The 27,603-nt window shown below is 40.1% G+C and overlaps 3 protein-coding genes across 4 annotated transcripts in view; 2 read left to right on the top strand and 1 right to left on the bottom strand.

The window, feature by feature from the left end:
* The first annotated feature begins 1,042 nt into the window (after positions 1-1,042).
* On the top strand, positions 1,043-10,361 carry depdc7a (DEP domain containing 7, paralog a). Its single transcript, XM_069693644.1, has 9 exons — positions 1,043-1,123; positions 4,154-4,616; positions 5,836-5,966; positions 6,096-6,288; positions 7,254-7,474; positions 7,660-7,802; positions 7,880-8,005; positions 8,309-8,387; positions 8,493-10,361. The coding sequence occupies exons 1-9, from the start codon at positions 1,108-1,110 to the stop codon at positions 8,714-8,716; spliced, it is 1,596 nt and encodes a 531-aa protein (XP_069549745.1). The 5' UTR covers positions 1,043-1,107; the 3' UTR covers positions 8,717-10,361.
* A 294-nt stretch (positions 10,362-10,655) lies between these two features.
* On the bottom strand, positions 10,656-22,483 carry cstf3 (cleavage stimulation factor, 3' pre-RNA, subunit 3). 2 transcript variants are annotated; one of them, XM_069693643.1, is made up of 21 exons: positions 22,280-22,483; positions 21,466-21,576; positions 21,188-21,283; positions 16,165-16,197; positions 14,839-14,936; positions 14,675-14,741; positions 14,555-14,589; positions 14,281-14,407; positions 14,077-14,154; positions 13,803-13,965; positions 13,447-13,556; positions 13,207-13,323; positions 12,901-13,119; positions 12,705-12,807; positions 12,487-12,556; positions 12,171-12,366; positions 11,896-12,046; positions 11,607-11,701; positions 11,429-11,489; positions 10,979-11,220; positions 10,656-10,781 (listed from the first exon to the last, which is right to left on the bottom strand). In XM_069693643.1, the coding sequence occupies exons 1-20, from the start codon at positions 22,304-22,306 to the stop codon at positions 11,021-11,023; spliced, it is 2,157 nt and encodes a 718-aa protein (XP_069549744.1). In that variant the 5' UTR covers positions 22,307-22,483; the 3' UTR covers positions 10,656-10,781; positions 10,979-11,020. The 2 variants fall into 2 exon arrangements, with proteins under 2 accessions (XP_069549744.1, XP_069549743.1); XM_069693642.1 differs by having other exon boundaries at positions 10,658-11,220.
* A 2,064-nt stretch (positions 22,484-24,547) lies between these two features.
* hipk3b (homeodomain interacting protein kinase 3b) overlaps positions 24,548-27,603 on the top strand; it is a 38,890-nt gene continuing 35,834 nt past the window's right edge. The window contains exon 1 of the mRNA XM_069693640.1: positions 24,548-24,908. Within this exon, the coding sequence (XP_069549741.1) occupies positions 24,836-24,908 (73 nt within the window). The 5' untranslated portion in view covers positions 24,548-24,835. The remainder of the gene's footprint in view (positions 24,909-27,603) is intronic.

Raw genomic sequence — 27,603 nt, 5'->3', positions numbered from 1 at the left:
TTTGGTTTACAGTGTCAGTTTACTGCTTTTCCATTGTCAGATTACACCCCAGGAAAGAAGGCACCGGTTTAGAGCCTCAGTCCATGAAATCTGCCCCTACTACAGGCTGTGTGTGTTTACTCTGTGTGTGTGTGTGTGTGTGTGTGTGTGTGTGTGTGTGTGTGTGTGTGTGTGTGTGTGTGTGTGTGTGTGTGTGTGTGTGTGTGTGTGTGTGTGTGTGTGTGTGTGTGTGTGTGTGTGTGTGTGTGTGTGTGTAAGACGTTAATGTTCAGTAGGTTCAGTAACAGTCTGCCCGTGGGGAAAACAGAACACCCTTGGGGCCCACTTGTGACACTTGAGGTGTCTCCATGCTGTGACACCTTTTGGTTAGACTGATGGAAACAGAAAACGGTTTTTCCAAAACACCCTCAAGTTGTTGTGTTTTTAACCTTGAAATCAGTATTTTCCCAAACTGTCTTCTCTTCTATGGGACTGTAGTCATCAGACCAGATTTACCTCCACCTGCTTTAAGGGTGTGACTCACTGAGTGAAAGGTTGTGTGAAGATCTTGGATTCTGCAACATTTTCCTTTAAATTGAAACTCTTTAACTAGAGTGTTTAAAGACAAACGGGAATTTTTTTTTTCTTGATTCCTGTTGTTCTGGGTTTTGTACCCTCATGGTTGAAATGCACTTATTGTAAGTCGCTTTGGATTAAAGCGTCAGCTAAATGAAATGTAATGTAATGAATGTATATTACAGCACTTTAGACCAAGATATTAGTATCTATTCACATTACCTCGGGCAAATCAGCATTGTATTAAACTTGACTAATTGTTGCTTCCTGTAATGGGAAACACTTTAGTGACGGAATGGGAGTAAGAGTGGTATGCATGCCTGATCATTTAGTTTCTTTTGTTGTCAGTTTCAGTTCAGGAAGGTGCGCATTTTGTTCGAGTTGAGGGAAAGAGTCAGAGGCTCATTATGAGGTAAACAGGGCTGTGATTGGGACAAGAATAATGTATGCTGTGGGAGGGAGGGCTTCGGGGTTGACTAGTGCGTCACGTTGGGAACCGAAGACCAAATACATGGACTGAATGGCTCTCTTCAGTCACTGGAGGAAGTTTTCATGCACCGAGCATCAGGTAATTAATCACTCGTACTTGTACTAATTTTGTAACACGAAGAGTTTGCTTTTTAGTTATGTAACCTGCTGTGTTGAGAGTCTCGGGGTGATTTAACAAATTACATTGTTGTCCTGTATTGGTATAATCTTGTGCCATAATGATTTCATGCCTTTTACGCACGCGGCGTGTTTGGGATTTCCAACTGAAAACATGATCGGAAATTAAAGCGACTGGACTTGTGACATAATGACCCCTCTAAACATAGAGTAAAAGTTTTGAAAGTAGCCTATAGCCCATTTAAAAAGGACGCTCTTTATAAAATGTGTGTAGCAGCTCTATCCGCGTATAATAAATCACTTTATATTTTGCAGATTGCTTCTTAGCACTTCAAAGCAATTTAGAGTTGTTAGTTGGTTTTTTTTTTTTTTTTTTTTTTTTTTTTTTAATGTGGCTGCTTGACATTTACTCTGTGCAGACTCAGCAGCCAGGAGTGTTTGTGTTAAACACAGGCAGAGCTGGATAAATGTTTGTAGCCACCATACACAATACATCACACCTGATACGAGGATTCAAATCCATACGGGCCAATCGCCCAGCGAAACTCACAGTGTGTCCTAAAGCTTGATCAGTTAATCTCACTATGTCTCAGCATGTTGCAGGAATGAAGTTTTCTGCCACAAGCTATTAACAACCTGCTGTTACCGGTCTGATGAGACATTTGCATTGCCTGGACTTACTTGTCCTTTCCTTGTAGCATGCCAACACCTGTCTTTTCTTTACTAGTCCACTGCAGTGATAATATAAAGCTCAGATGCTGAGACTTGTGTGAACCACCGGGCTCACAAGGGGAAGTTTCCCATGTGTTGACTGCGCAACTCCCAGTGCGATTATTTACCTCCACTGATGTGTGCAAACACACTGTGCACTGTTTTCCTTGGCTGAAATACAGGCCAGCCCCCTCTTGCATTGTCCTACAGTCTATCTGCCGTTTTTTTTTTTTTTTTTTTTTTTTTAATCTAAAGAGGACCAAAGAAGAGGGAGACTGGCGTCAGCTATGCAAACTGGGCTTAAATCTCAGCCTGGCACAAGCAACAAGAGGTGACAGAGCACAGCCGGGTTCCCAGGATTGTTTTGACCTACACCTGACCCCCCCTCATTTTTCTTTTTAACAAGCATTAATGGATATTGATCAGATCCGGATTTATTGTGTGACTGGTAATCCAGGGACCGTTGATTGGATTCTCCAGATGGCCTCGCCCTAACTCCTGCCTTAAGGGCTTTGTTCTGATTTTGCAGTGTTTTTTCTACTAATAATCCTGAGCAGAAGGTAGGCTACATTAAATCTGTAATATCCTGCGTTTTATAGTGAGTTTACTGATATAATCACTGATGTGCCTACTTAAATTCTCACATTTGATATTTTTGAAATTGAAATGTCTTAAAATCAATAAAATAAAAACATTTGAGTTTATTGCATTGTAAGCCATTTATATTTCTCGTGATTTCTTTTATGCATACAAACTGTTGCAAGTTGTTCTCTTCCTTGAACAGCTGCTGCAACCCCAGTTGTTCTTTCCTGATATGCAAATCTGCCACTCAGGACAGTTTCTTCTCCCCCGGAAGGAGACACAGTTTGACGTAGATGCATCTCATTAATCAATAGATCATCAAGATTATAACACACACCGTCCTCTGTTCTCAGTGATCGGTTTTATTTTCTGAAATGAGTGGGAGAACATCTGCTTGCTGCTGTACTGTTCCCGAGTGCTTTTGTTTTCAAGTTTTACAGATGGGTCAGTGATCGTATTTGTCATGTTGAGTTATCATAACATGGAGTCTGGCTGCTGCTGTCAGTGCCTGATTTATGGCCTCTGGCCTCGGTGAGTCTCTCAGATCCCCTGCTAACATTTGCTCCACAGGCTTTAAATGTTTCCTGTTGTGAGATGAAAGCCACATTAACATCTCACATGACCATCACATTAACAGCTCTGCTTTTTTTTATTTTTTATTTTTTTTATTGGTCTGGCTTGTGGTGGATGACACAAGTAATTTTCCATCAAAAAAAAAAAAAGAGCTATCTAAACACAGGAAGGCAGCAGAGGAAACGCCGACAAATTGCTTGATGAAGTGTTGAACGTGTCAGTATTTGATTGCGTGAATCAGTAGCAGATTTGTGTACATGTGTTAATAGCTACGCAGCGACAGGAGCATTTGAGGATATCGGCTGTGAGAGAAGATTCACAGTATCATCATTGTCTCTTTTTCCTGGTGCATTTCTGATTGAGTGTAGCAGCCTGTGTAGAGAGACTGCATCAAGTCTTCTGTTATGGTAAGAAAATCAGGCAAACATGAGAATCTTTGTTTTATGTAATGGCTTTAAAGTTTTAGTATTTCATTGTTTCGTGTTAACCACCGGTGAATTATAAGATGCACTGATGCTGGACTTGTGCTGTTACACCCACATGCACTAAGTAGAACACAGATTGTGATTATGTGATGTTACACAGAGGACAGGGAGTGTTTGTTTGGTAAAGATGGAAAGCACAACCCCTTGTAGTTGAGAAAGTGCTCGGACAATAGACAAAGCTGAGAATGTTAGTTGGGAAATAACAAGGTAGATCACTAAAAAATATTAGTGGTAAGGAAAGGGTTTCTTGCAAGTTTAAACATCTAGTTTTACCTGTATAACCTTGGTTGGGGGCGGGGGAGGGTTGAGGGATTGCATACTAAGGTTGACAGTTCAATGCCCTGTCCACAAGTTTCTCCTGAATGGCAGGCGAGCACCTTGCATGGCAGCTCTGTCGCCATTGCTGGGAGTCCTTTATTAGCCATTAAAGTAAAAAAAAGAAGAAAAAAAAAAGTGCTTTATAAGTGCAGACAATTTACCATTTATCTTATTAATTGATAAAATGGCGTAGATAAAATGTCATAAAATAATCTAAATTGTCATTATTAATTTCCCACAGCCTCCGGCTTGCTTGTTTTGTCTAGGTCTCCCTGGCTGATCTCAGAGTTCCATTGATTCTCTGCTCTCTTCCCACCTTATAGAACAAGGCATGGCTGGGAAGCCTTTCCGGGCCACCTACATCTGGACCAGCATCGTTTCCAATCTCCATTCTCACGTGGAGGTGAAGCGGCGGCGCCACAAGCTGAAGTCCTACCATGACTGCTTCCTGGGTTCAGAGGCCGTGGACGTGGTGTTGGCACACATCACCCTGAACCGTTTCTTTGGCGACGAGGCGGTGCCCCGCTACAAGGCGGTCCGTCTCTGTCAGGCCCTGATGGACTCGCAGGTATTTGAGCCGGTGGGCATTAAAGTATTTGGGAAGGAAAAGAAGAGAGCCACGTTTGAGGACAGTAGTTGCAGTTTGTACCGGTTCCTGAGTCCGGAGACCAGTTCCCCATCAACGCTGACCTTCACCAACTCCCACTCCACCAGCACCATCGAGAGCGGCTACGACTCACCGAGCATGAGCAGGAACAAGAGCGACTACGGTCCGTCACGTGAAAGGTACAGACTCGTGTCATAACATCTTCAGATCTCGTTTGTGATTTGCTTTGTTCTCCTTCCTTTGAAGCTAATCCTAAATCCAGTATGGCTTTAGATTGGGTGCCCTGAAAACTAGTGAGGCATGAGATGAAACTCTTAAAAGTCCCATCATGCAGTTATCGCTTGATGCTGACAATTTTCAGTTTCAGTGATCCCCTTTTTTTTTTTTACCAAATATGAATGAAAAATCAATAAGGAATATTATAAGTAAGATGATCGACAGGTAAAACATACCGAGGTACTTGATCCAAAACATTTATGATTTGCTTTTTCTGAGCGTTTAGCACAAACTCCACCTACCAGCGCCTCTTAACAGTCAGTTAACATGTTGTATCTTGTGTGTGAAAAGAAACGGTGTGTGTCATGGGCTGTTGCGTGCCACAGTGTTTCTTACTGTGACCTCCTGTTGTCTCTGCTGGTCGTGTGCCAAGCTCATGGTGACAACAAGAGTCCGGGAAGTTACTGAGTTCAGCTGAGAAATAGTTTGGCACATAATTTAGCTGTAAAATAACAATATTTTACACTTTAACTTAAAGGCGCATTAAAAGGCAGCTTGAGAAGTGTTGGAAAGCCGATTTTGCTCCATAGACCCGCTAGCCGCCCCCCCCCCCCCCCCACACACACACACACACCCCTTTTTTTTCTTCTCCAATCTGTGCACTAAGCTAAGCTAACTCACCTTTAGCACACCAGCTGCAGCTTCAGGACAAAAGCATACTCCCAATATGTCAAACTATTCCTTTCAACTTTAAAGTCGAATTTACTCTGAGGGTGCAGAATTAAATTTCAGAGAGGCTGTGGAGCGTGCAGCGAAGACCAGCTGAACGCGTTGCCTGTGCACTTTGTGTTTAGTTTCTTTTGATCTCTTTTCGATCTAATGCCGTTGTGAGAGTGACAGACAAATGTCCGAACAGGCCTGATGGCTCTAATGCGAGATAAAAGATTTAGAGGAACCACGTGCTGTAACTGTTTTAAACAAGGCTTTTGATTTTTGCAGCAAGGGTCCAAGTCAATTCTTCATGGGAATCATTCAAGCAAACAAAAAAAAGAAAAAAAAACTTCCCGTGTCCTATTTTACGTCCCTCCGAAATGGTTAATTGCAGGAAATTCCTCTGATAAGCCTGTTTATTTTTTTACTCCAAGCATTTCCACTGATTGCTGTTATTTTGCGACTCTTCAGGCTGGAGGTGCTGAGCTTCTCCACCAACTCGCCTGCAAAAACAGACAAATCCCTGGAGGACGTGCTGGGAAACCTCAACATCAGCTCGACCATCACCCCTCAGATGATCAACCTCGGCCTCTCGCAGCAGCGTAAGTTGTATGATGAGACTCAGGAGGAGCGTGACGTCAAACCAGGCATCGAGCAGATGCTTTGAGTATTCTGTGTATATTTGTGTGCCTGCCACTCGTTTTACTCGTTTTACCTGTGTGCCTTCACAGTTGTGGATGAAGTGTGGCACCAGCAGGCGGTGTTCAGGCTGTTGCAGCTGGTAGAGCTCCCCCTGTTGGAGAACTTGATAGAGGGTAAGGACGAATCACGGCCTCCCCTGCATGGCATGGACAGCGACCCCGACCTATTGTACACATCAAGCTACCTGGACAGAGAAGTTCTGAAGGCCTTCAGTGAAGCACAGTAAGTCCTCCAGAGCTTTTTACCTGCTGCTTTACAGCATAGAAGGACTTGGCACTTCTGTTATTGTTTTGTCTGTTGTTTGTTAACTAATAGGACAACACTAACTTATGTAAGCACAGGGTTGATCCTAAAATTATAAATACATGTTCAAATCATTGTAATGATGCTTAGGCTTTGGAATTGCGTTGAAACAACAGTTATATAGAGTGTTGTATTGAAATAATTTATATACAATTTCAAGATACTTCCAAATTTTCTGAAGTATTTTTGACTCAACTACGTTTGATTGTTCCTGCTTACAGTGAAGATAAATATACATAACAAAACACATGATCAGTTAATAAATTGTGATGCATTATTATAATATAGTTGCAACTAACCAGCAATTTACAAGGAAGCTAAAATATGTAAGCTCATTACATGAAACATTTGAGTCCCACTTACACGTTATTATGTCACTGATAATAATCCAACAATGTAACTGACAGAGGCCTGCATGATAATTATTTTTTAGTTAAAGTACTTACAACTTAAAGTTCCTTATATTTTTCTGCAGTTACTACAGTGAAATTTTGAATACAGAATTTTAATGAAGCATTTGTCTTGACTTAAGTAATTGATAATAATTGGTAATTGAAATGCCTGTTCTACCATTGGTTTTATGTTGTGTAGATAAAAAAATATATAAATTTATTTTCCTGGTTTTAACCTTGATATGGTTCTACAAATAACCAAGTCCATGTTTACTGGAACCACTGCTGTTCTCTCTAAACTCACAAGTGCTTATCTGACCTTCTTTTCTATCTCCATATCTCTCCATTCGCTGTATTTAAAATCATTACACTTAGCCTCATGGTTAAGGTGCATACCTCAAATTTGTCTGTATCTCCAGTAATACAATCAAATAATGGCAAAATGTCCAAAAATATTCACATGAAAAATCGTCACACTTGCCTCTTCCTCAGGGCTGATGAGTGGATGTCAGGGGCGGTGGACTGTCTGGAGTTTCTGCCTGATGAACTGGTGGTGGAGGTCAGTCGAGGTTTGGCCAGTTGTGCGGAGGACCTACTTCAGTGTAAGAGTCTGCTCTATCAGGTCCTGACTCAGCATTACGGACACACACAACTGCCACCTCTGCTCAGCAACCACCTCTTCGATATCCACTCGGGCATCTCGGAGCTACTTGGTAAGAGAAGCTGCCAGATCTTCTTGTAAATATAAGAAAATTACAGTGACAAATGTGAATCAGGTCCTAGGTTTCTTTAACTGTTTATGCTCGTGTCTTTCTTCTTTTTTTTTCTAATCAAAAATTATTTTTTTTTGCCTCAAACTTAAGGTGTTCATAGATAATGTTTGTGTTTTCTTTGTCAGTAAACGGGAAGCAAGAACAAGCTCTGGAAGCAATGCAGCTCAGCCTGAAGCTGCAGGACTCTCGCAGCAGGGAAGAGCTACGTCGGATTCTGAGATTCATGGCCATCGCAGCCAAACCGCAGGAAGTCAAACTGCACAAAGAGGTTAGTGCTTGTGTGCATTTTTGTGTGAGTACGCACGTTTGTGTTGGACTTTTACTCACCCTGAATGCTTCTCTTAGATTGAGAACAGGATGGCAGTGAAAAGGTCTTTTTCAAGTGCCATCGTGTACAGTAGAAGACTCTCCAAAGGAAAGGTGGACTTGATGGTTCTGTTCATGATGGATAACCACTGTGATCTCTTCAAAGTGAGCGCCCCTCGTTTGTCAGTGTGTGTATGTGTGTGTGTGTGTGTACGCGTGTTGTTGGCGGAACAGACCGATCAACATGTCAGAGAGACCTTTGTCTTTGGGTTGATAAAATGCTGTTTACACAGACAGACATTATTTGAAAGAGGATTCAAAATCAAATGTGTCTCACATAAACAGCTGCAAACTAAGTAATCGTAATAATTCTATTTATCCTGATTTTATTTATACTAATATTGGATCTCTAAGTCATGATAAATAGAAACTGCATGTCTTATTTTGCTCTCTTCCCCCACCCCCCAGATTCCCGTCTCGTTGCACAAGATGGTCAGTGACAGAATAATAAATATTGTGAAAGGGAAGGATCCAGATATGATGACAGGTTTGTACATTTTCCATAAATGTGCACCCGAAGAACAATGTGGTAGAAATACATCGCTACGGATGAGGATGAGCTTTCATGTTTCTCTGTCTCTCTTTGCTGCAGGATCAACATACTGCACAAGACTAAGTGCTAAAGCCTATTCAGAAAATGCACAACAAACCACTAAAGCGGAGCTTCTGTCCTTACTGCGGACAGTCCACGAGAACCCTAAACTCTCCAACAAAGAGAAGAGACGGCTGCTGGGACAGTTTTATAAAGGTCACCCGGAGATTTTTGTTCAGTACTTTGGTAACAGATTGTCCAGTGTCAACATGTTGCTACAGTAATATTTATTAAGTTTAAAGAATCCTGTATTATAATGTAAAAAGAGAAAGATGTGAGAATAAACAGCTAATGTGATACAGATGTGAAGATGTACAGTATCGTGAGTGGATATTACTCTCTTGTATGTAAATAGTTTAGACTACTGAGAAAGAATTTGACTGGTAGAGCTTCTCTGTAAGCTAAAATATTTCAGGACATATTTACTTCGATGTTTTCTTTGGTGCAGGACACTAACGTGAAATTTCCTCGTGAGTTTTGTATGTACTTTTCCTGAAAGACAAAATGAGCTGAGTGTTCTTGAGAGAATGTCCTTTATGTCGTCATACATCTTGATGGCATTATGTGTCTGCAGCCAGCAAGAAGCGAATCTGCATATCGCTTTTCAGTGGACTTTCTTTGTGCAATAGGAACAGCGTTGGCACGAAAAACGTGTCTGTTCATGTGGTTTTCTCATATACAATGTGATGTACAGTAGAGTTATGTGTGAGGAACCCTCCAACGGAAATTTGAAACTGGAAACATTTGAAAGTCTGATGTGCTGTAGTAAACAGTGAGATGCATTCATGAGAATCAACCCTCTGGGTTTCTGTGTTTGTTGCAACAAATCAACAAAACAGATGTTGGTACTTTTTTTTTTTTTTTTTTTCAACCTTTGTTGCGTTTTAGTGGCATCTTTAGGGGTTTGTTTTAAATAAGGTTGATATAACCCTTCTAATCAGCTGAGGAAATTGCTTCCACAATTCCAGGTTAAAAATGACTAAGTTAAAGCCACAGACATCTTGTTTGTATTTTGTCAAGTCTATGGTAAAACTGAAACTGCCTAACATTCATACATGTACATGGCCTTGTTTCAATGTACGACATAAAATATAAATTCTAATGAAAAGACAAATAGTCTGGTATCTAAGTCATTTATCCACATAATGCAAATAATACAAATATAATAGAAACAAATTGCAGTTCATGCATTTTATTGTTAAAAACAGAAAATAGATAAGTCCTCTCTTTCTTTTAATAGTTTGGCATAATAGTGAAATCTGATGGTGCTTCATGTTACCAAGGTTCCCAGTCAACAACAAAAAAAATGTGAGGTTTGTTTTTGTCCGTAGTCTTTCTGTAAAGTAGTTTGGAAGGACAGCACTGTGTTTCTATTTAAATAAAAAAGCGAGTGAGGCTTTCCTTTTCAAGAGTATGTTTTTTTTTATGGCTAACATAAGATATGCTTTTGAAAATCTACAATAATTTGTTTAAGGAAACTAATTATTCTCTTAGGTTTATCATTCAGAGGTTATTAATTACAAACATCCACAAAGTAATGACTTCATTATTTCAGTTTTAGCTTCGGAGAGGAATTGGTAGAATTTTTTTTTTTACAGGGAGAACATTTCAAAGTAGGATTCAGATTTCATTATCTGACAGGAGAGTTGTGTTCTGCATTAACTACTTGATGCCACAGTGTTGTGTGTAGAAAGGCTGTGGTGGGCAGACTTGTCTGATCGGTACAATGTGAGAAAGAGCAGCTGGCTGGTATTAAAAATGTTTATTGTGCAAGTTAAACGTTTTCTCAATCGGTTAGGACAGCAAATGTTGCTCAAGTTTAGTTAAAGGTAAAAGAAAGTTAGGTTTACCTTTGTTAAAGTCAAAAAATTAAACACTGACCTTAATTTCTGTTGGGAATTTTCGTCAAGTTTAAATTTCCCGAATTAAAAACAGAAGCTTATCCTTGTGTTTATTGTGTACAAATAAGTTTGTGACATTCTGCTGTCTTCTATGGTGGGAATGTATTTGAACAGAGGGGGACTGATTGTTTTTGATCAAACATTTAGTGTCAACATAGTGCCACCTACTGGTTACCATAAAGCCTACAATTGATGTGCTTGAAGAGGAGTCATGATAAATGCACTCAGTGACAGAAAAGGATGACAATGAAACATAAAACATCAGTAAAGTTTTGAAGTCAAATGAAAATGCAAATTTGTTTGAATTATTTTCCATTTTTATTGAAAGGAACGGTGTTTCCTTCAGTTATCTAAAAAAAAAAAAAAGCTTGCTTCCACTTTGCCATCCCTGGAACATAACAAGGCCAAAACTGAGCTGGGTGCCAAAATCAATGGTAGAATTAAAAAGTTTGTACAGTATAATGGTCAGTCTTTAAAAATAAAAACTGTTGACAAAACAAAAGCCACAAAACCACTCAGGTGTACAGACCGTGTGTGTGTGTGTATGCATGTCTTCTGTACAGAGATAAGTGGACATGAGATCACCTGTTAAGATACATTCTCGAAGGGTTCAGTGTGCGTTTTACTTTATCGAATCCTCTTCTGTTGGCGTGCGCGGTAGATGTCATGTATGGGCGGAGCCACGGCTCCTTTGTCGTCCTCCTCGTCCGAGTCTGCATTAGGCCTCTTGAGTGACTTGGCAACAGCGTGGTTCTCCATGGAACCGTTGCCCTCCCCTCCGGCATCGGGCTGTCTGCCGGTGATCAGCTCCACGGCAGCGTCAACAGCTGCGGAGAGCACAGAAAGTCTTGTCAGTAACGGGTCAAATCACGGGAAGAACAACGTTTTGAACTCACTGTAAGACATTTTGAGAACAGTTGTCATCGCAAAGTGTTCGGCCGGTCACTGACTGACTGATATCTCCGTCGCCACAGCTGCGTTACTATAAATAGATGCAGTATGGATTCATCTAAAGCACTGACAAAAGAAACTTACTCTCAGGAAGTGTGCATGTCCCAAAAGTTTCCATGAGCTCATCCACTTGGACAAAGGGACCCTGCAGCAAGAAACAATCACAGACTCTTTGAATCCGAGCAGAAAGAAAAAAAAAGCTGCTGCTATCATTCATTGCCAGTAAATATGAGCTTGATGGCATTAAGCTGCTGCTACTCACAGTGAAGCACGTAGGCGGAGGGAGCAGCTTCATTAAGACAACAGCAGCCGGGGGGACTGGGAAAACTCCACCAGGCACAGGGTGTAGACCTGGAGCTGGAGGGAGAATCACAAGAGGCTACATCAAAGATGAACCCTTTTATCCATGAAGAGAGGAGTGAAAATACACAGTGACTATATGCTTTGGAAAAATAACGTAAACATAGCTAAAGAATAATAGTCTTGCATGAGGGGTTTCACAGGTTTATTCAAATTTTCAAGAAGACCTTGGGCAGCTGAGGACTACTTACGGGCGAGGTGACGTGGCTGAAAGGGGATCATCTGATTGGTGTCTGGTTTGGGGTACTCAGGTTTACGGTCAGCCTCGTCCTTCATTGCAGGCACGGAGGGCGTCACCACGGTCTCTGGGAGCAGTGCTGCCAGTTTGGCACGAGAGACATCCTGCAAATACGCAGCAGACACAGGTTAACTATCAGTTTCAGTCAGCAGAAAAGCTTGATCTGTTTAGCTGCTTCAGCAGCAAGAGGTCCCATGTTAAGTCATCTGCAAAGGGGAATATACACACCTTGTATCCAAGGGCCTTGAGTTCACTGGCAGAGCAGGGATACAGGTCCATGAACTTGTATCTATCTACGAGCAGGGCCGTTTCTTTGCCCTCGTATTCGTCCTTAAAGGCAGTAAAGCGCCTGCGTTCTACTTTCAGAATACTGGCCAGGTCTCCGATGTTGCTCTCAAAGGCCAGGAACCGAGCCCAGATCTCGCTGAGGAACGAAAGATGCGTCAAGGTTTTAAAACATTTTTTTTTAAAAACATCGCCAGAGATATATCAAATTTACAATACGGAAATACGTGCAAACCACTTAATCAATATGTGACATTACCCGGACTTTTCTGGTGATAAGCTTCCTGAGGTGAGGACACGTTCGAACAGAACCCTGGTGTTGTTGTCCTCTGATGAGAAAAATGACAAGTGAACACACAGAACAGACAGCATGTCAGATCATTACCATGACAATACCACAAGGCATTTTTCCTATTATAAAAGCAGCTACATTAATTCTTCTTTTCACTTTTCTTTCACAATACCACTGCTACGTACCATTAAGGTGAGACAGGTAATCGATGTACGCAAGTATGTACTCTGGAATGTCCCCATATTTCTTCAAACCAAGCTCGAAAATCTTAAAGGCCACCGATTTATCCTGCAGAGAAAAATATGAACATGTAAAGAATTAAAGAGCCGTGTAGTCGCAGCTTACATCGGCTATATTAAATATGTGGTAATGTATTCCGACCTTGCTGCAGTAGTACTCCATCAGTGCTGCGGTCACGTACACATGGTGACGTGTGCGTGAATCCTCTCGGGCCTTTTTGAAGATAGTGCGACCTGATTTGATGCCCTCTGCCCTCCTGGCAAACTTCATGTACTGGATGTAGACCAGCGTCGGGTCGATGTCATCGATGGCCAGCAGTTTGTTATAGATGCTGTGGACTTTCTCGTACTTCATGCGACTCTGTGAGGATGGCAAAAGGCATATGCTGATAAGTGTCTCTTGCAGTCTTGGTTAGTGTTTGTGCTGAATATGTAACTGGACGATCACCTCTTCATAGTCAGCAAATGAAAAGTACAGAAGCATGTTCTTCTTCAGGAGAGTCCCAATGGCACGTTCATAGATGTTAGCTGCCTCGTCACTGAACAGCTTTGAGTTATTCATGTCCTGAGAGGGAAAAAAAAAGAAACAAGAAAAAGATTTACAACTGTGGGACAGTTTGCCTTAAAGTGGGAGTTCTCTGAAAAGGAATCGATCGTAAAATGAAATTGATAAGGTTTCATCTCGTACCCCTTTCTCGGCCAACAGTTTGCTGGACTGCTCCAGATACTGTGCTGCCTCATACCATACGTCAGGGTGGTGGCCCAGCACCAGCAGGCACTGCTCATAGGCAAACATCACTGCAGAGCAGAACACAGCAACAAATTACTGCAAGATCCGGCCATTCATAAAACACAAAGTCTGCACATCTAAACTGATAAAAGTGACAATATATGCCCTCTAGTGGCTGCATTCCTACATAACACACATATTCATAAATGATTTATTTACAAACATATTTTTTCAAAATGAGTAAAATTGCATTGCAGCATGGGCATATTTTATAAACAGATTTGCACACAATAATTCTAGGCCACATCAGTTACCTCTCTTTGTGATGAGAGTCTGGTCTTCTGTGCGCAGTGGGTTGCTTTTTTCCCACTGGATGTACTTCTTCCACATTTCGACTTGTTGGGCCTCCTGAGGGGAGTTCTGAGGTGGTACTGAGGGTGCATTCCTGTCCAGCCCTTTCATCACTGTCTCATACTCCTGAATATTGCAGACCATACGTCAATCTCTACTACTTTACTAAGACAGTATAGGACAAGGTTTCAAAGCAGGATTCTGGGCAGATTTGGGACCCTTTGCTCAGTGGCTCACCTTAGCCACCCTCCTGGCATTCATGTAGTCTCTACTTCGATCTTCAATCATCTTTTTGGCCAAATGCACATTGATTCCCTGCTCATGAAATAGACAAGTCAGTCTAGCACTCCACAGCTCAACTCCCATGTTTAAACAGCTCCATGAGTGCAAACATATGTAGGAAGACAGAAAAAAGGTCAGAAGCCTGGGTGGGTCACTCGCCTCCTCGTATTTGCTATAATCTCTCCAGAGCTGTTCGATGTTGATCATGGGGTTCACACAGCCTCTCTGGTACACCCTCCGAACAGCAGTGATTCGCTGGTTCTCTGCGTATGAGCCCACAGCCTCACTAATTAAACACAATACAAAAATGTCAACATTTTAGAGCTGCTACCACACTTTATAAAGTACGGATATATATGATATATATATATATATATATATATATATATACACACACACACACACACACATATATGTAATATAAGACACTTACACTCCTTTGAGGAAATTGATGTAGTCCACCCAAATCTGAGAGAGAATATGAAAAGCTGCTCGGTGACGGTAGTCAAGAGAAATTGATACTTGTACAAATCAATAGTTCTTATCTGTGTACCTGATAAGACATAATTTCCATGCCAATCTTATCCAGGGCGAAGTCATACGCCTGGGCCATCTTCTCTCTGAAGGGTAAGAAGATATGTAAGATAAGTATGATGTAAAATGTGTATCATACAGCAGGGCCGTATATCAAACCCACAATGCAGCACGCTGTCTTACTTGTAGCTTGGAAGCTTCCCTTTGGTCTCTCGAACATATGAGAGGTAGCATTTCCACAGGTCAATGTGCAACACTTTCATTAGACATCTCTGAAACAACTGCAGGGGCAATGAGACGTTAGATAAAAGAACTGGAAGAAAGACAGAAACACACATTTTGTATGCCATCTTCAGTGTCTCACTTATTTTATAAACCCAAGTTCAAGCAAACAAACAAACACATCAGTTGTGGCATAGCCCTTGTTGCAGGATTTTAACTGCACTGGGGAAAACCCAGAAAAGTGCTTTTTCTTAAGCCTGTGTCAGATTTGGGGGATTGTATGCAGAACAGTTGTGCAGGGCTCTTCAGTTAATATGCTTCTTCAGACAAGACTAAGATCCTTTCAGCGAGCTTCAACAAGATCAAATGAATGAGCCCCAGTTTTTTTTAAAGGTCTACAAATAGTTGGAGGTGTTAAATTAACATTCAGACAAATTCTGAGCAAAGGAGACATTTTAAGATCCTCTCGCAGTGTTTACTTAAAGTGTGGTGACCGAGAGAGAAAGTGCAGTTTATCAGTGTAACCAATTAAATATATTGCATTTAAATCATGGTTATATTCTAAAAAAGTGATTATCAGTCAAAGAAATTAAACAATATACAATCCTTTTATAAGCTTATTATAAAGCCATGGAAGTACTATCTGCAGTCTGTGTAAAATAATAGTTAGGGTTGAAAATCAGTATGCAGGGGAACCAAGTCCAACTTCAAAGGACCTTCATTTATTTTTTTAAATAACATGTTCTCTTATATGGATCAAAATTAAATTACTTTCACATTCATTTTCAGATGCAGTGTAATACCTTGACTTTAAGGCATATTTCAGTGGTAATCACAAAGTAATTTACAGTAGGGAAGCAACAAGTTGTTAATTAATTGTTTTTCCTTGTTTTTTTTTTTTTAAATCAATGAGCTGCTAGGTCTCCAAAATGTTAGAAAATGGTGAAAAATCCGAGGTACAGCCTAAAACTCCATGTTTTGTCCTGACCACCTTATTCCACAAGCAAAATATATTCCGTTTATTATCATGGAGGACAAAAGGAAACAGAAATATTTACGTTTAAGAAGCTGCAATCAAAAAGGTTCAGCATTTTTTTTATTTACTCAAAACAAAAAACAATCATCAAAATAGTCTGAGATGAATTTTCTGTCAATCGACTAATCAATTAATCAACAAGTCACTACTCTACTTAACAGCTAAAATAATGAGAAACAGTCTCCCTCCCAAGACTTCCCAGATTTGAAAAGAACACATCATCAGCTTCCATGAGTGTGATGGACACTTACCTTTTCTACTTTGTCATAGTTTTTAGCCTTGATCTGCAAATAAGAGTGTAAATGTAATGTTAATACAAAACTCTCCTCTACTTTTATGGCTTACAGGAAACATGCATTCATGCAGATGTAACCACTCAAACACACACACACACACACACACACACACGCACGCACGCACGCACACGCACACACACACACACACACACTCCCACAGGACCTTAAAGATCAACAAAGTGAAATTCACACAAGAATGACAAATTACTTTTAGAAAGGGGTTTATTTTCTTTGTAGTGGTGCCACATAACCCAGAAAACACTGATGACCATGTGTTACAGAATCAATGCAGAACTAGAATATTAATTTCAAGAAAAATATCAAAAAGGGACTCTAAACCTAAGAAATACAGTATTTGAAATGTATAAAGCACATGTCCTTTCACAGCCTCGGGTGTGCGTGGTCCCTTTGTAAACACTGTTGCAGCACTGGTGAGTTCAAGCAATAATCTCACAGCACTCTACAGTACAGACAGCTGAGGCTCTTATTTCTGTAGTATAAGCACTGCAGCACTGTAGAAAGTAAATGAAAAAAAAACAAAAAAACAGCTTTAACCTGGCCTTGATGAGACACAAGGAATTGTTTACATGGCAGGGAAACTTCCCCACAACACTCGGGGAGTTTGGTGCCCTGCTGTAAGGTGACCGTTTTACTGTGGCCTCAATAAGTAAAAGGTTACAAGGGGGGAATGGGGCGAGGGGGAGGGATGGGGGGGAGAGGTAGGGGGAGGGGGCGAGAGAGAGGGAGAAATTATGAAAACAATGCACTGATACTGCTTGAAGCTGGAAGCTTGAAGAGTAAAAGCCTGCCTCCACAGTGAGGTTTACATAACTCTGTCAATAATATTCACACGATACTGCAAACTGAATTCCATCCTGTCAAATTGGTTGATTGACCTGCTATAAACATTTTTCTCAAGGCTCCTGATGCCAGTTGATTTGATACACAATCTAAATGCTGTGACTGCAACTCCTCTCTCTCTCTCTATATATATATATATATACATACACACACATAGGATCCTGTCCTCTTCTCACCTCAACTGCCCACTGCGGCCCAAAGAACACATAAGACCTGTAACCTGTATCTACTGTGCTTTGTACTAACTCTTTACAACATATAAAGAAAATTGCTACATCTCACAGTTCAAGATGAAAAGTTCATTTGTGTTGCATGCATTTCATGTAAACGGACAGGTTAATCTCTCGTACAGCACAGGTTAAGAAAAATAAAACTTTCTACATTCCCTGGACTGGACATTATTTCTTGAAACTGTCTTTCTAAGACTATTAAATGCCAATGACTCTAAAATACCCTACAAAAGTAACTTGCACTACTCCCTTTTCAAAATAAAAGCCAAAAAGCACCAGCAAATCTCAAATAATATGAAAGAAGCATTAAGGTGGGGAGTTTCAAAATTGGATCGCCTGATGAAAACATTGATAGAACGTGTTTTTTTTTAGCCAAGAAAAGCATAAATTCCTCTGTAAAGATCATGTGACACCGCACATAAAATTTTAAGATATTTAATCAAGCTTTAAAAACAATTAAAATGAAACATTACACTGAATATTCGTTTCTAAGCATTACAAAATGCAGTATATTCAATTAAGGGATGAATTCTGTGATAAAACCACAAGTAGTCAGTAAAAGTTCTTCCCCCATCTAAGGCAAACCTCATGTTTTCCTGTGCTACACTGAAACAGATCAGCTACATAATGGACACGAGTTGCACTATAATGATGTCATGTTTGGATGAGCCTGCTGAGATAGTCACAGAAATGTCTAAATGTTCCTCCTACATTACCGTGTAACTACTTTCTGCTTTAAGAGTGAGACATTAATAGCAGGTTACATAATCACCTCATGAAAGCACACACTTCTACTGACTTCAAATCCTACTGAAGATTACCCCCTAAAAAAAACACACCTATATGATCCTGTAAGCACACTAGCAGTTTGCTTTGATATATATAAAAAAAGAAGAAAAATTACACATAACATTACACAATAAAATGGGAGCTTATTAAATATACAAACACCTAAAGGTAGAGAAAGCAGGTAATAGGCAGAAACATATTAGTAAAACAACACAATTCCCCCACATCAACTATAAAATAACTACACTGAAGATTTCGCAAACCTCAACAGTTTCTTAACTGTATTTGGTTCCCACTTTCAAACAAGTTATGCAGTAGGAACTATGACATTGCAGGTGCAAGACATAAGAATCCATTCTAAGAGAAAATAAATGAGACTCTAAGCTGAGTTGAGTTATGAATGTTTCTTAGTCTCTGCTGGTTTTCTCCCTCAAGATGGCCTATATTTTGTTCTCTGGGATTGCTTCAACAATGAAAAGCAATCTTTGAATAAAATGAAGAAATGTATTCTGCAAAAGGAAGGTGGCCTCAGTACGTTCTTCTCACACTCTGCATGTTAAATCTGCACCTCGTGTTCTCAGGCAACGCGACCAAATATAAATCAACAAGCAACTCTCACGTCTGTCTGAGCCAACATGTGCTGGTAACCTTCGTTAAAAGGTGCACATGATCCTTTACAGTTGGGCTTTTTAGTGAATGCACTTAGTGAAATAAATGACTGAGCTGGAATCTTTAACAAATGGAACCAAAAAAAGCGATAATGGAAAAAAAAAAAAAAAAAAAAACTTGGTTGGATTTTGTTTTTTTGTGGGCAACTTTTGCAAATAGGGCCTTTAATGAGAATACACAGTGGTCTAGTGTGACCATAAAATGAAATAAAAACAAAATATGGAAGGAATTTTACATCCATTTTTGTTTTCTAACAGTTGTCTTTAAAAAACAACTACATTTTCAAATCAAGCCTACATGTAGCCCTGATAAAAGGGGAAGGATAAGAGCTCCTCCACATACTTACCAAAGACGACATATCTTAATACTATTGGTTACAAACTGAGTGGTAACTAATTCAAATATTTTCCAACACAGGCCTTGGATTTCAGTTTTAACCATCTGCTTTTAAATGATCAACAAGACAAAAAAAACAAAAAAACTGGTGAACCAGTTCAAATATCCAGTGCGTCATTTCAGCAAACAAAAACCTCTACGTAGATATGACAAACTAATAATGTTTTGAAATTGACTGTGTTTGGAGTTTAGTGGGGAGAGAGGGTGACATTATAAGTGAAAGAAATTAAGTTGGCTGAAAAAAAGGTTAGAATTTATTTTTTTTAAGACCTAATTTGTCTGTCACCATTAAGGGACTTGACTATTTCCTTTGAATAAGTAATAAGCTTTGAACTCAAATTAGTTTTTATGGGGAAGTAATGTTTATGCGCATAACAAATTTCATTCCGGGTTATAGCACTTAATATTTTCAAACCACTTCCCCATTCACTGTTCCTAAAGCACTTCCAATCACAGCTTCTCAAGCATTAATTCATGAATCTTACCAGATCCTTTGACATGCAAAACATTTAAGTATTCATGTCTTTATCTGCGAATGTGTCTTTTAAAGATGCAGATTAGTATATAGCTCACCATTCACTGATGGTCTTCCTTTGTATTTGTAATTTGTACTAGTCTAGGAGAACATGTCTCATTTAAGTGAACAAAACACACATTTTCACAGAGCATTTTAATGCTAGACTGGTTTCAAACCAATCAAAATATAAAATCTGTGTTGCCTGTCTCTCCCCTGCATGCTGCAAATTACCCATCACTAATAGGTAACGTAAGCGTGATTCTTTCTCTATGACGTAGCATGCTGTCATCACTGGTGGCAGTTGGTAGCATGTTAGTAGTGTGAAGACTGAAGCTTTCCTGGCACAATTAGAGAGAAAAAAAAACAACAACAAAAAAACTTTGCACTGGTTGCTGAGAAGTCCCAAGTCTATTTGCAAAAGGCAGCATTGTATTGTTTTACCATTTAAGTGGATGAAGAACAGGAGTGAGGGTATGGGGAACTACGAGAGGATAAGGAGCAGCTTCACCCTGGGGAGAAACCCTACAACAACAAACCACAACAATTTCACCCTAAAAGCTACATAGAGCAGAGAGGTAAGTGTTTTGCAGAAGTACACACTGGCCTTTTAACTGGGAGCTGAATTCCACTGCTTGATAGCGCTGTACAATGTTGGGCAAACAACGTGTTTAACACCAGCTGCAGACGTCATCGACAGAGGTGCAGGGCATTAGAAAATGCACATCAATAGGTTAGCAAAAATTATGTGCAAGGGAAAATTAATCATCATATCAAAAGCTGATTGCGTAAGAGCAAAGCCTACTGATGGTATCAGGGCAACTGGGTCACTCGTCATGTATTCAGGAGCGGGCGGGGGTGGGGTGGGGGGTGGGAGGAATGTCTCAAGGAAAGAATGGGCCACACAAACAAAATATTTGTTTATAAAATTACCCAAAAGAAATGACACAGGAGGCAATAAATTGACACGACAAGTGAATAAAAGGCTAATGCACTCCAATACTATTAAAATAGTTTTAATACTGTTGCAGACCAAACATGCAACAAATGCACTTTACCCCATTTAAATACGGCGCAGAGAATATGTATTTTTTTTTTTTTTAAATATCCTGGGAACATGAAAAGAGTTTTATGAGAAAAAGAAACGGTTTGAGATGACTTCCCCTTTGTACTTGTTTAAAGGCACAATTCTTAAATATTATGGAGCCTGTCAAATTCTGACAAAGTGTTTCACATTATTCTTCAAAGTTCAAAACCCATCATTGTGCATGTTACTCAAAAGGCAGGTTTAAAGAAGGTCTATTTAATATTCTTGAATATGGATAAAAAGTTTGTTGTGGAAACTACGCAGGGGTCCAGCTGTCCAATCAAAGTAGCCAGGCTCAATGATTCAAACCAAGAATTGTGACTTTAAACTTCAGCAAGAAACATTTTGGTTGTGTGAAAATCACATTGTTGATCATCATGTTAGAAAAAAAATCCCAGCCATGCACACTAAAGGAAAAGAAAAATTTGTAACCTCAGCTTCAATGAATAGTTTCCAGAATCTGCCAGAACTTGGGAACTGAGAGACAAGTCGCTCATATGTCTTCCTCGCTTTATCTATGGGTTGGTTCTAAAAAAGGAGAACGCATTTACATTCCACACTATTTAACATACCAAGAAGCAGTCATGTGTACCATAATGGGAAGGAAAAGGTTTTAGTGCTTTGAATTTTTAAAGAAACCCAGGACCCTTGACCCCCACCCATAGTCCCAGTTTCCTTAACCCCAGGAATACAACTCTGTGTCACTAAACCTGTGCTTCTCGAATCAGAATGCTCCATGCGTCAAGGTCATATGGGTTTTCTTCCAACTTCTTCTCTGCCTTCTTCACCTTCTCGGGAATATACTCAGCAGCAGCAGCAGCCTGCAAGACAACACAAAGGCACAGGACAGAAATGGTTATGGCTCTCTATCGGCTGGTAGTGCATTGTAATGACGTCTCTCAGGGCCCAAGGCTGGAGAGAGCCAGCATAACATTTAACACACACACACACACACACACATATATATATATATCTATATCTATATATATATATAGATATATATCTATATATATAGCTTCGGGGCTCGCGAGTATTTGTTTGCTAAATCAAGTTTTAAAAACACTGAACATGATTTTTTTTTTCCACGCTTGGTTTAGCTAGCTAGATTATACCAACACTGAAAACTAGCTGCAAAACCGTCGACTTAACAAGTCGAGGTTTCATGTGAACGTAAAGGTTCACGTCGGGGCGATGTGTGAGGTCGGCGTGAGGTCGGCTCACCTCATCTGGCGTCAAGTAGCAACAACGCTACAGTCGATCATTGACGGCGCAAGACAGATTGAACTTTTATATATATATATATATATATATATTTATTTTTAGCTTTGCGTCAAACCCGAGCAAATCACACTCCCGTCTGCGTAACTGTGAACTACGAGCAAACAATTACCGCCTAAAGCGTCAAATCGTAACGTAAACACGACGATTACCCAAAAACACGATCCAACACAACACACGGAGCTAACACATGCTATCGGCTCGGTCCGGGCTAGCTCGCCCCTCGGAGGAACAGTAGGTAGCTACCTGCTCGGCTGGTCCCTCGGTCGACATGGCTGGAAGAGTATTCTGGGTTAGAAAAGGTGGGTTTTTATATCTGTTTGGCTTAGCGGTCAAATAATAACGTAATTTGCGATCTTTTAAAACCACTAAGTCATCGGCATAGTTTCAAAGGATTCGATCACATTGCCGCGAAGCAAGTAGCTGCTCAACGGCTCGCCGATGTCTTAAAATGGCGTGGAGCTGAAGTTCCGGTCTGCCGGTGGGAACGACAAGAGCACTTCCGGCGTGAGTCTTTCAAAATAAAACTTTGATCGCCGCAACAACAAACAACAACAACAAAAAAAAGATGACTAAAACACATGTGACTGAGCAAATTATGTATTATCACATTGTATGTTTTTTTTGTTGTTGTTTTGTTTTCCAGTCGGGAGATTAGGTTGTAGAGGGTGTGCCCTCGATATCACACTTATGTACGTGCACTACTTCTTTGCCTTGTCCTAAACCTACTCCAAAAAGAGAAATGTACCACAAAAAAAGAAAGAAATGCACGGTGTAAAGTTTTTTTTTTGTTGCAAATTACGTTTTACTGTCGTGTGAACATGATGAAGCCATGCCAAGGACGTGCATTGAGGTGATTCATGATTAATTTTCGATTTTTGTCCAATAGGCGGCTTCTGGCCGTGGCTGTTAGACAAATGTAGATACACAGCCCTAACTTCTATCCATAGGGCTTAAGAGCCTTAACCCACTTTATCTATAAAACTATGCGGGTTTTTGTCATTGTTTTATAAAATTATAGAATATCACACAACAGAACACAACAAAAGCTGGTTTTGTGCTGTAATTTTCTGGGTGCCTTGCTGGCCAATAGGGGGAGACAAATGATAGCCGCGGGGAGAGCGCGCTTGTATATGTGTCTGGCCAGTCGCTCGACCAGACCAGAATAAAAGACCACAGAACATTTATTCCAACACAAGTAAACACCGCTTTTTCGCACTGACGCTCATGTATTTATGATATATGTGATCTTACAGAACGTCTCCTTAATTACGCACCAGATATTTTATATTATTTGTGAGTGTGACTGAGTCTTACTGGGGCCCAATCTTTGTTGGTTAGAAAAAAAAAAAAAAAAATCTAAAGATGTAGTTATATTTTAGAAAAAGAATCCCATGATTTAATTAGATGTGAAATATGTTATAATGAAGGACATTGTTGATGGCGTCCCTTTTCATTGATGAGGGACAACATATCACCCGACAATGAAGACATTGTGTCTTTCATGAGAAGATACAGTAACTTCCAGGGGGTGTAGTTTTACTCTGATCCCTCTATTACCATCCAAGCTGTCTTTACGTATGATGAACCATGTTAGACAAGAGGTGTTCCCATCTTCTTTCCTGTTGACCCGGCCAGGTGGTTTGTTGTCTGTAAATGGTGTGGGGGCAGATGAGGACTGACAAAGACAAATGTCTTTTGGTGGATTAGATTACAACTGGTCCTCTCAGGGGCTTATGAGCAGCTTTTTGTCAGCTGGGTGCCTCCTGGCTGTCTGAGCAGTGGACTTCAGCTTGTACACCCCCCACTCAATTCCTTAAGAGGTCTCTGCTGCTATAATGCTTCGCTGAAGAAGAAAGAAACATTGAAGTACCTTGCAGAAGTCTGTATTGTACTTGTCCTTACAGCTTTTTAAACACTCTGAGAAATAATATCAACACTTGGAACAATACAAAAAAAAAATATATATATATATACATATCACAATACATATGGCTATTACACAAAATATACAGCGTTCTCATTGATTTACTGCACATCATTATTAACTTTAAAGCTTCCTCGGCTCTATATTGTAATGCAGAGCCAAGGAGACTATCAGGATGTGATTATCTTATATAAAAAAAAAAATCCTGCATCTTGCAGGGGAGTAAATAGCAAATGTAGAACAAAGACCCTTTAGCTTTAATGTGTTTTATTGATAAGTTGTGTCGTAACCCCAGTAATCACAAATTTCTATTTCTTTATTTTTCCTCATCATTTTAGTTACACATAGGCCAAATTTAAAATGTATCTATTTAGTCTTTAGGTGAGTACACAATGTGTAGTTGTCACCAGTTCTTTATTGAATATTAGACTTTTCTTATATATATATAAAAATGTCTCTATTGTATTGTGTTTCATTAGTATTGTATTCCTTTAGCCTACCATCAAATACTCAATCTTTGTGAACGTACTTGCTTTCTGTGATCGACTACTCCGGTCTGACCAATGCCGTCAGTTCACAAACATTTGCTTCCAGTTGCTGGAGAAAAGGGACATGTTAGAGGCTGGCAGGGCCGCGGAACCGCACGTCTAGACAGGGGGAACGGACGCCCTTTCAGAGATGGGCAACACTGCCCAAAGAGGACGGAGAGACATTTGAACTGTGTAGCTACAGCTTGGGCTCGGTGTGGTGCTCCCGGACACACATATGCAAGAGTTATTTAATGTTTAAAATGTGGGAGATGGTGGCGTTACCGACAGCGAGCTCTCCCTTCCTGTCGTCTAGGACAAGATGGCAGCAATGCAGGCGAACTGTGCATGGTATGGATTTATAAGTCCATAACATGTTCAGAGAAGCCCTGGATTATACTTATAGTGACTCTATGTGAAGGTAAGAGACGGAGGGGGAAGCTGCCGACCGCGTTTCGTTTGTTCCGCTCAACTTTAGAAACGATACGTTTAAACGTGACGTAACACGAAGTCACAACTTAGCTACAAACTTAGCTGGTGAGCTTTTTCAAAAAGCCCGTGTAACGTTGTCACCTGTTTCAGCTTGTCGACACTTTGAATAATTGATCCGCTAAAGGTGAATTGTTTCGTCGCGCCGTGCAGCGGCGGTGTGGATGACGCTGCTGATCATCGTTACCGTCAGCTCGTCGGTGTTTGCTGTTTTTCAGCGTTGTCACGGCGACCCCGTGTTTTCTTACCAGCATTTTTTTTTTTTTTTTTTTTTTTGCGTAACGTTGAGATTATTCGTTGTATTTTTGCTGTACCGGTTGATTTGCCTTATGTTAGCCTCCTCCACACTGACGGGATGGACCAGGTGAATGAACCGGTGGGTGCTGTGTTACTTCGTGTCTACCTCACGCCTGTCTTCGCAAGTAACTCGGGGAGGGGGGTTAAGCTAAGGTAGCAAAACAAATGCAGCAGGACGGTAACGATGAACCAGTATAAGAGCTGGCTAAACTTTACAGTCACGCGTTTCCTCTTGTCACACTCGCTTGATTCTAACTAATATACATTTTGTTCCACATGTGTAGTGATGCCACGTGTTATTGGAAGGTAGCTAACGATTAGCATACTTGTATAAAGAACACTTCCGGTAAATGCTCGTCACTATTATGAGGGTTCTTTGATGTGGTCGAATATATCCTGGAGCTGGTTTCTCGCGCATAAGTTAAGTTGCAGTACACCTCATTTTGCATTTATACACCAACACCAGCTATAAAAAAAAGAAAAAAAGATGATTTTCCTGAACCGCCAGTGTAAACACGGTGAAAGACAAGAGTAAGAGCCCAAAGTGTAAACTAATGTCAGGTTAATCATACCGAGCTCAGCTGTAATGATCTACTTGGTATATTGCCACGTTGAGTGTTGGGCTTATTAAAGAGGAAGTACAGGATTTATAACTGCGCTCCTTTGTAAAGAGTTTGGACAAGACCAACAACTACCAGCAAAATAAATTAGTGCTATACAATTTTAGGCATGACTGTTTGCTCTACCAGCTATTTATAGGTCGGGAACCATCTTGAAGTTCTTTTGTAAAATGTAAAATGCTCAAACTAGAAATAGAAATGTGGTGTTTGCCTTTACTCCTGAAAGTTCATGCATTTTATTTACCCACCTTTGCATGTGTTGTAATGACTGTACAGAGCTGCTATACATGGAGCGTCTGGTTATATGTATTGTGGCCAACTTAAAGACTTGCTTCTAAGTGAGGGCATCTTAAAGTTTGCGTACTGACATTAGGCAGTAAACAACAGAATGAGAGATTTTGGGGAGACCACCATGACAAGATGATGTTGCATTGTAACTTGAATCACAAAAGTGATGGGTGGAAAATGTCTAGTTATCTCAGGAAGTAAATAGCTCCCAGAGCATAATTGTGTGTATGTATCCTGTGATCTGGTCAGAAGCCTGGATTTAAATAACACTTGGGATGCTGTTTTCCAGAAACGGGTGAGGCAAAAGAACTCATGAATGCAACTAATACTATATTCATGGCTGGTTCAATGAGTGCAACAGTTTGTTTGGTGCTATGATCAGTGCTTTTGCCGATCAATATAAATGCTTGTTTGTCTGGGTAGTATTTCAACGTGTGCAACTTAGTGACAGCTGGTAATACATGTTTGAAAGACATTATTGGCTGGAAGTTTGAATGCAAATTGTTGTTTTTTGAGAGAAAAATGGTGATGTTTCCCATTAACTGATAAATAAGTTTATTTGTTAAAATTGGTATTTAAACATTGCCTAGAAAATAAACCCACCCTACACATATTTCATATATTTTCTGTTGGACTGCTGGCATACATAAAAAATGTTTCATATTTTTGTTGCAGAAAGCAAGAAGGACCAGTATTAGGGATTATGAGGCCTCTGTTTATTTTTGTTTGTAATTTTCATTTTGGAAGCACAAATGCTTATATTTTGTGCAAAGTGTTATCATAAAGTGGACTAGCTGGTTGTCAATATGTGTTTTTTTTTTTTTTTTTTTAAACAGCTTTTACTACAGGCCAGTAACGGTGCGTGTGTTAGTCCCAAATCATTTAGTACACAACGTTCTGTTCTGAATGAGACCTACTTGCTTTTGTACACTTTATGATCCAAACCATTACTGAGAAATATATTTATGTCTCTGTGCTTGCACTGCGGAATGGACAATTCTAGAGCACGAGTTAGGGGTGTGCCATTTTTCACAAGAACATCTGTATCATAAGATTTTCTTAAACTTGGACTACATGTTAGCTCCCACTACACATTTCAACCAGCCCTTCTGTGCAGACAGAAACTGTGACTTCAGTGCTCACAGACAATCAGCCACCGTATGGAGCTCACACTTTATGGGTCAGAATGTTTTCCTATTGATAGCACTCAGCATTTGAGTGCCTTAACTGTGAGAGTTCGGGCTAGTTAAACACTTTTAAATGTTGTTATTATTTGAAAATTAAACCAAACCTGAGGTACATACCACTACACACCTAATGCACTATCCCCTCTGCATAATAGTCAACTACACAGCATATCGCTTGTGAACAGGAGCTTATCTAACAAGTAGAAGACTGCTAAATGATAGTCATAAGTTCGCA

This window comes from Brachyistius frenatus, unplaced genomic scaffold, assembly GCF_029030835.1.
Source record: "Brachyistius frenatus isolate BFR_SWC_R1_liver_20210118 unplaced genomic scaffold, ASM2903083v1 Contig_15, whole genome shotgun sequence".
Lineage (NCBI taxonomy): Eukaryota > Metazoa > Chordata > Actinopteri > Embiotocidae > Brachyistius > Brachyistius frenatus.
This window is presented reverse-complemented; position numbering and strand designations above follow the sequence as displayed.

Coding starts and splice junctions, on each gene's coding strand:
- depdc7a (XM_069693644.1), top strand. Junction 4,617..5,835: donor TACGGTCCGTCACGTGAAAG/GTACAGACTCGT, acceptor GCGACTCTTCAG/GCTGGAGGTGCTGAGCTTCT. Junction 5,967..6,095: donor CCTCGGCCTCTCGCAGCAGC/GTAAGTTGTATG, acceptor GTGCCTTCACAG/TTGTGGATGAAGTGTGGCAC.
- cstf3 (XM_069693643.1), bottom strand. CDS start 22,306: ATGTCGACCGAGGGACCAGCCGAGCAG. Junction 21,577..22,279: donor CCGAGGGACCAGCCGAGCAG/GTAGCTACCTAC, acceptor GTTGTCTTGCAG/GCTGCTGCTGCTGCTGAGTA. Junction 14,937..16,164: donor ACTATGACAAAGTAGAAAAG/GTAAGTGTCCAT, acceptor TTGCCCCTGCAG/TTGTTTCAGAGATGTCTAAT.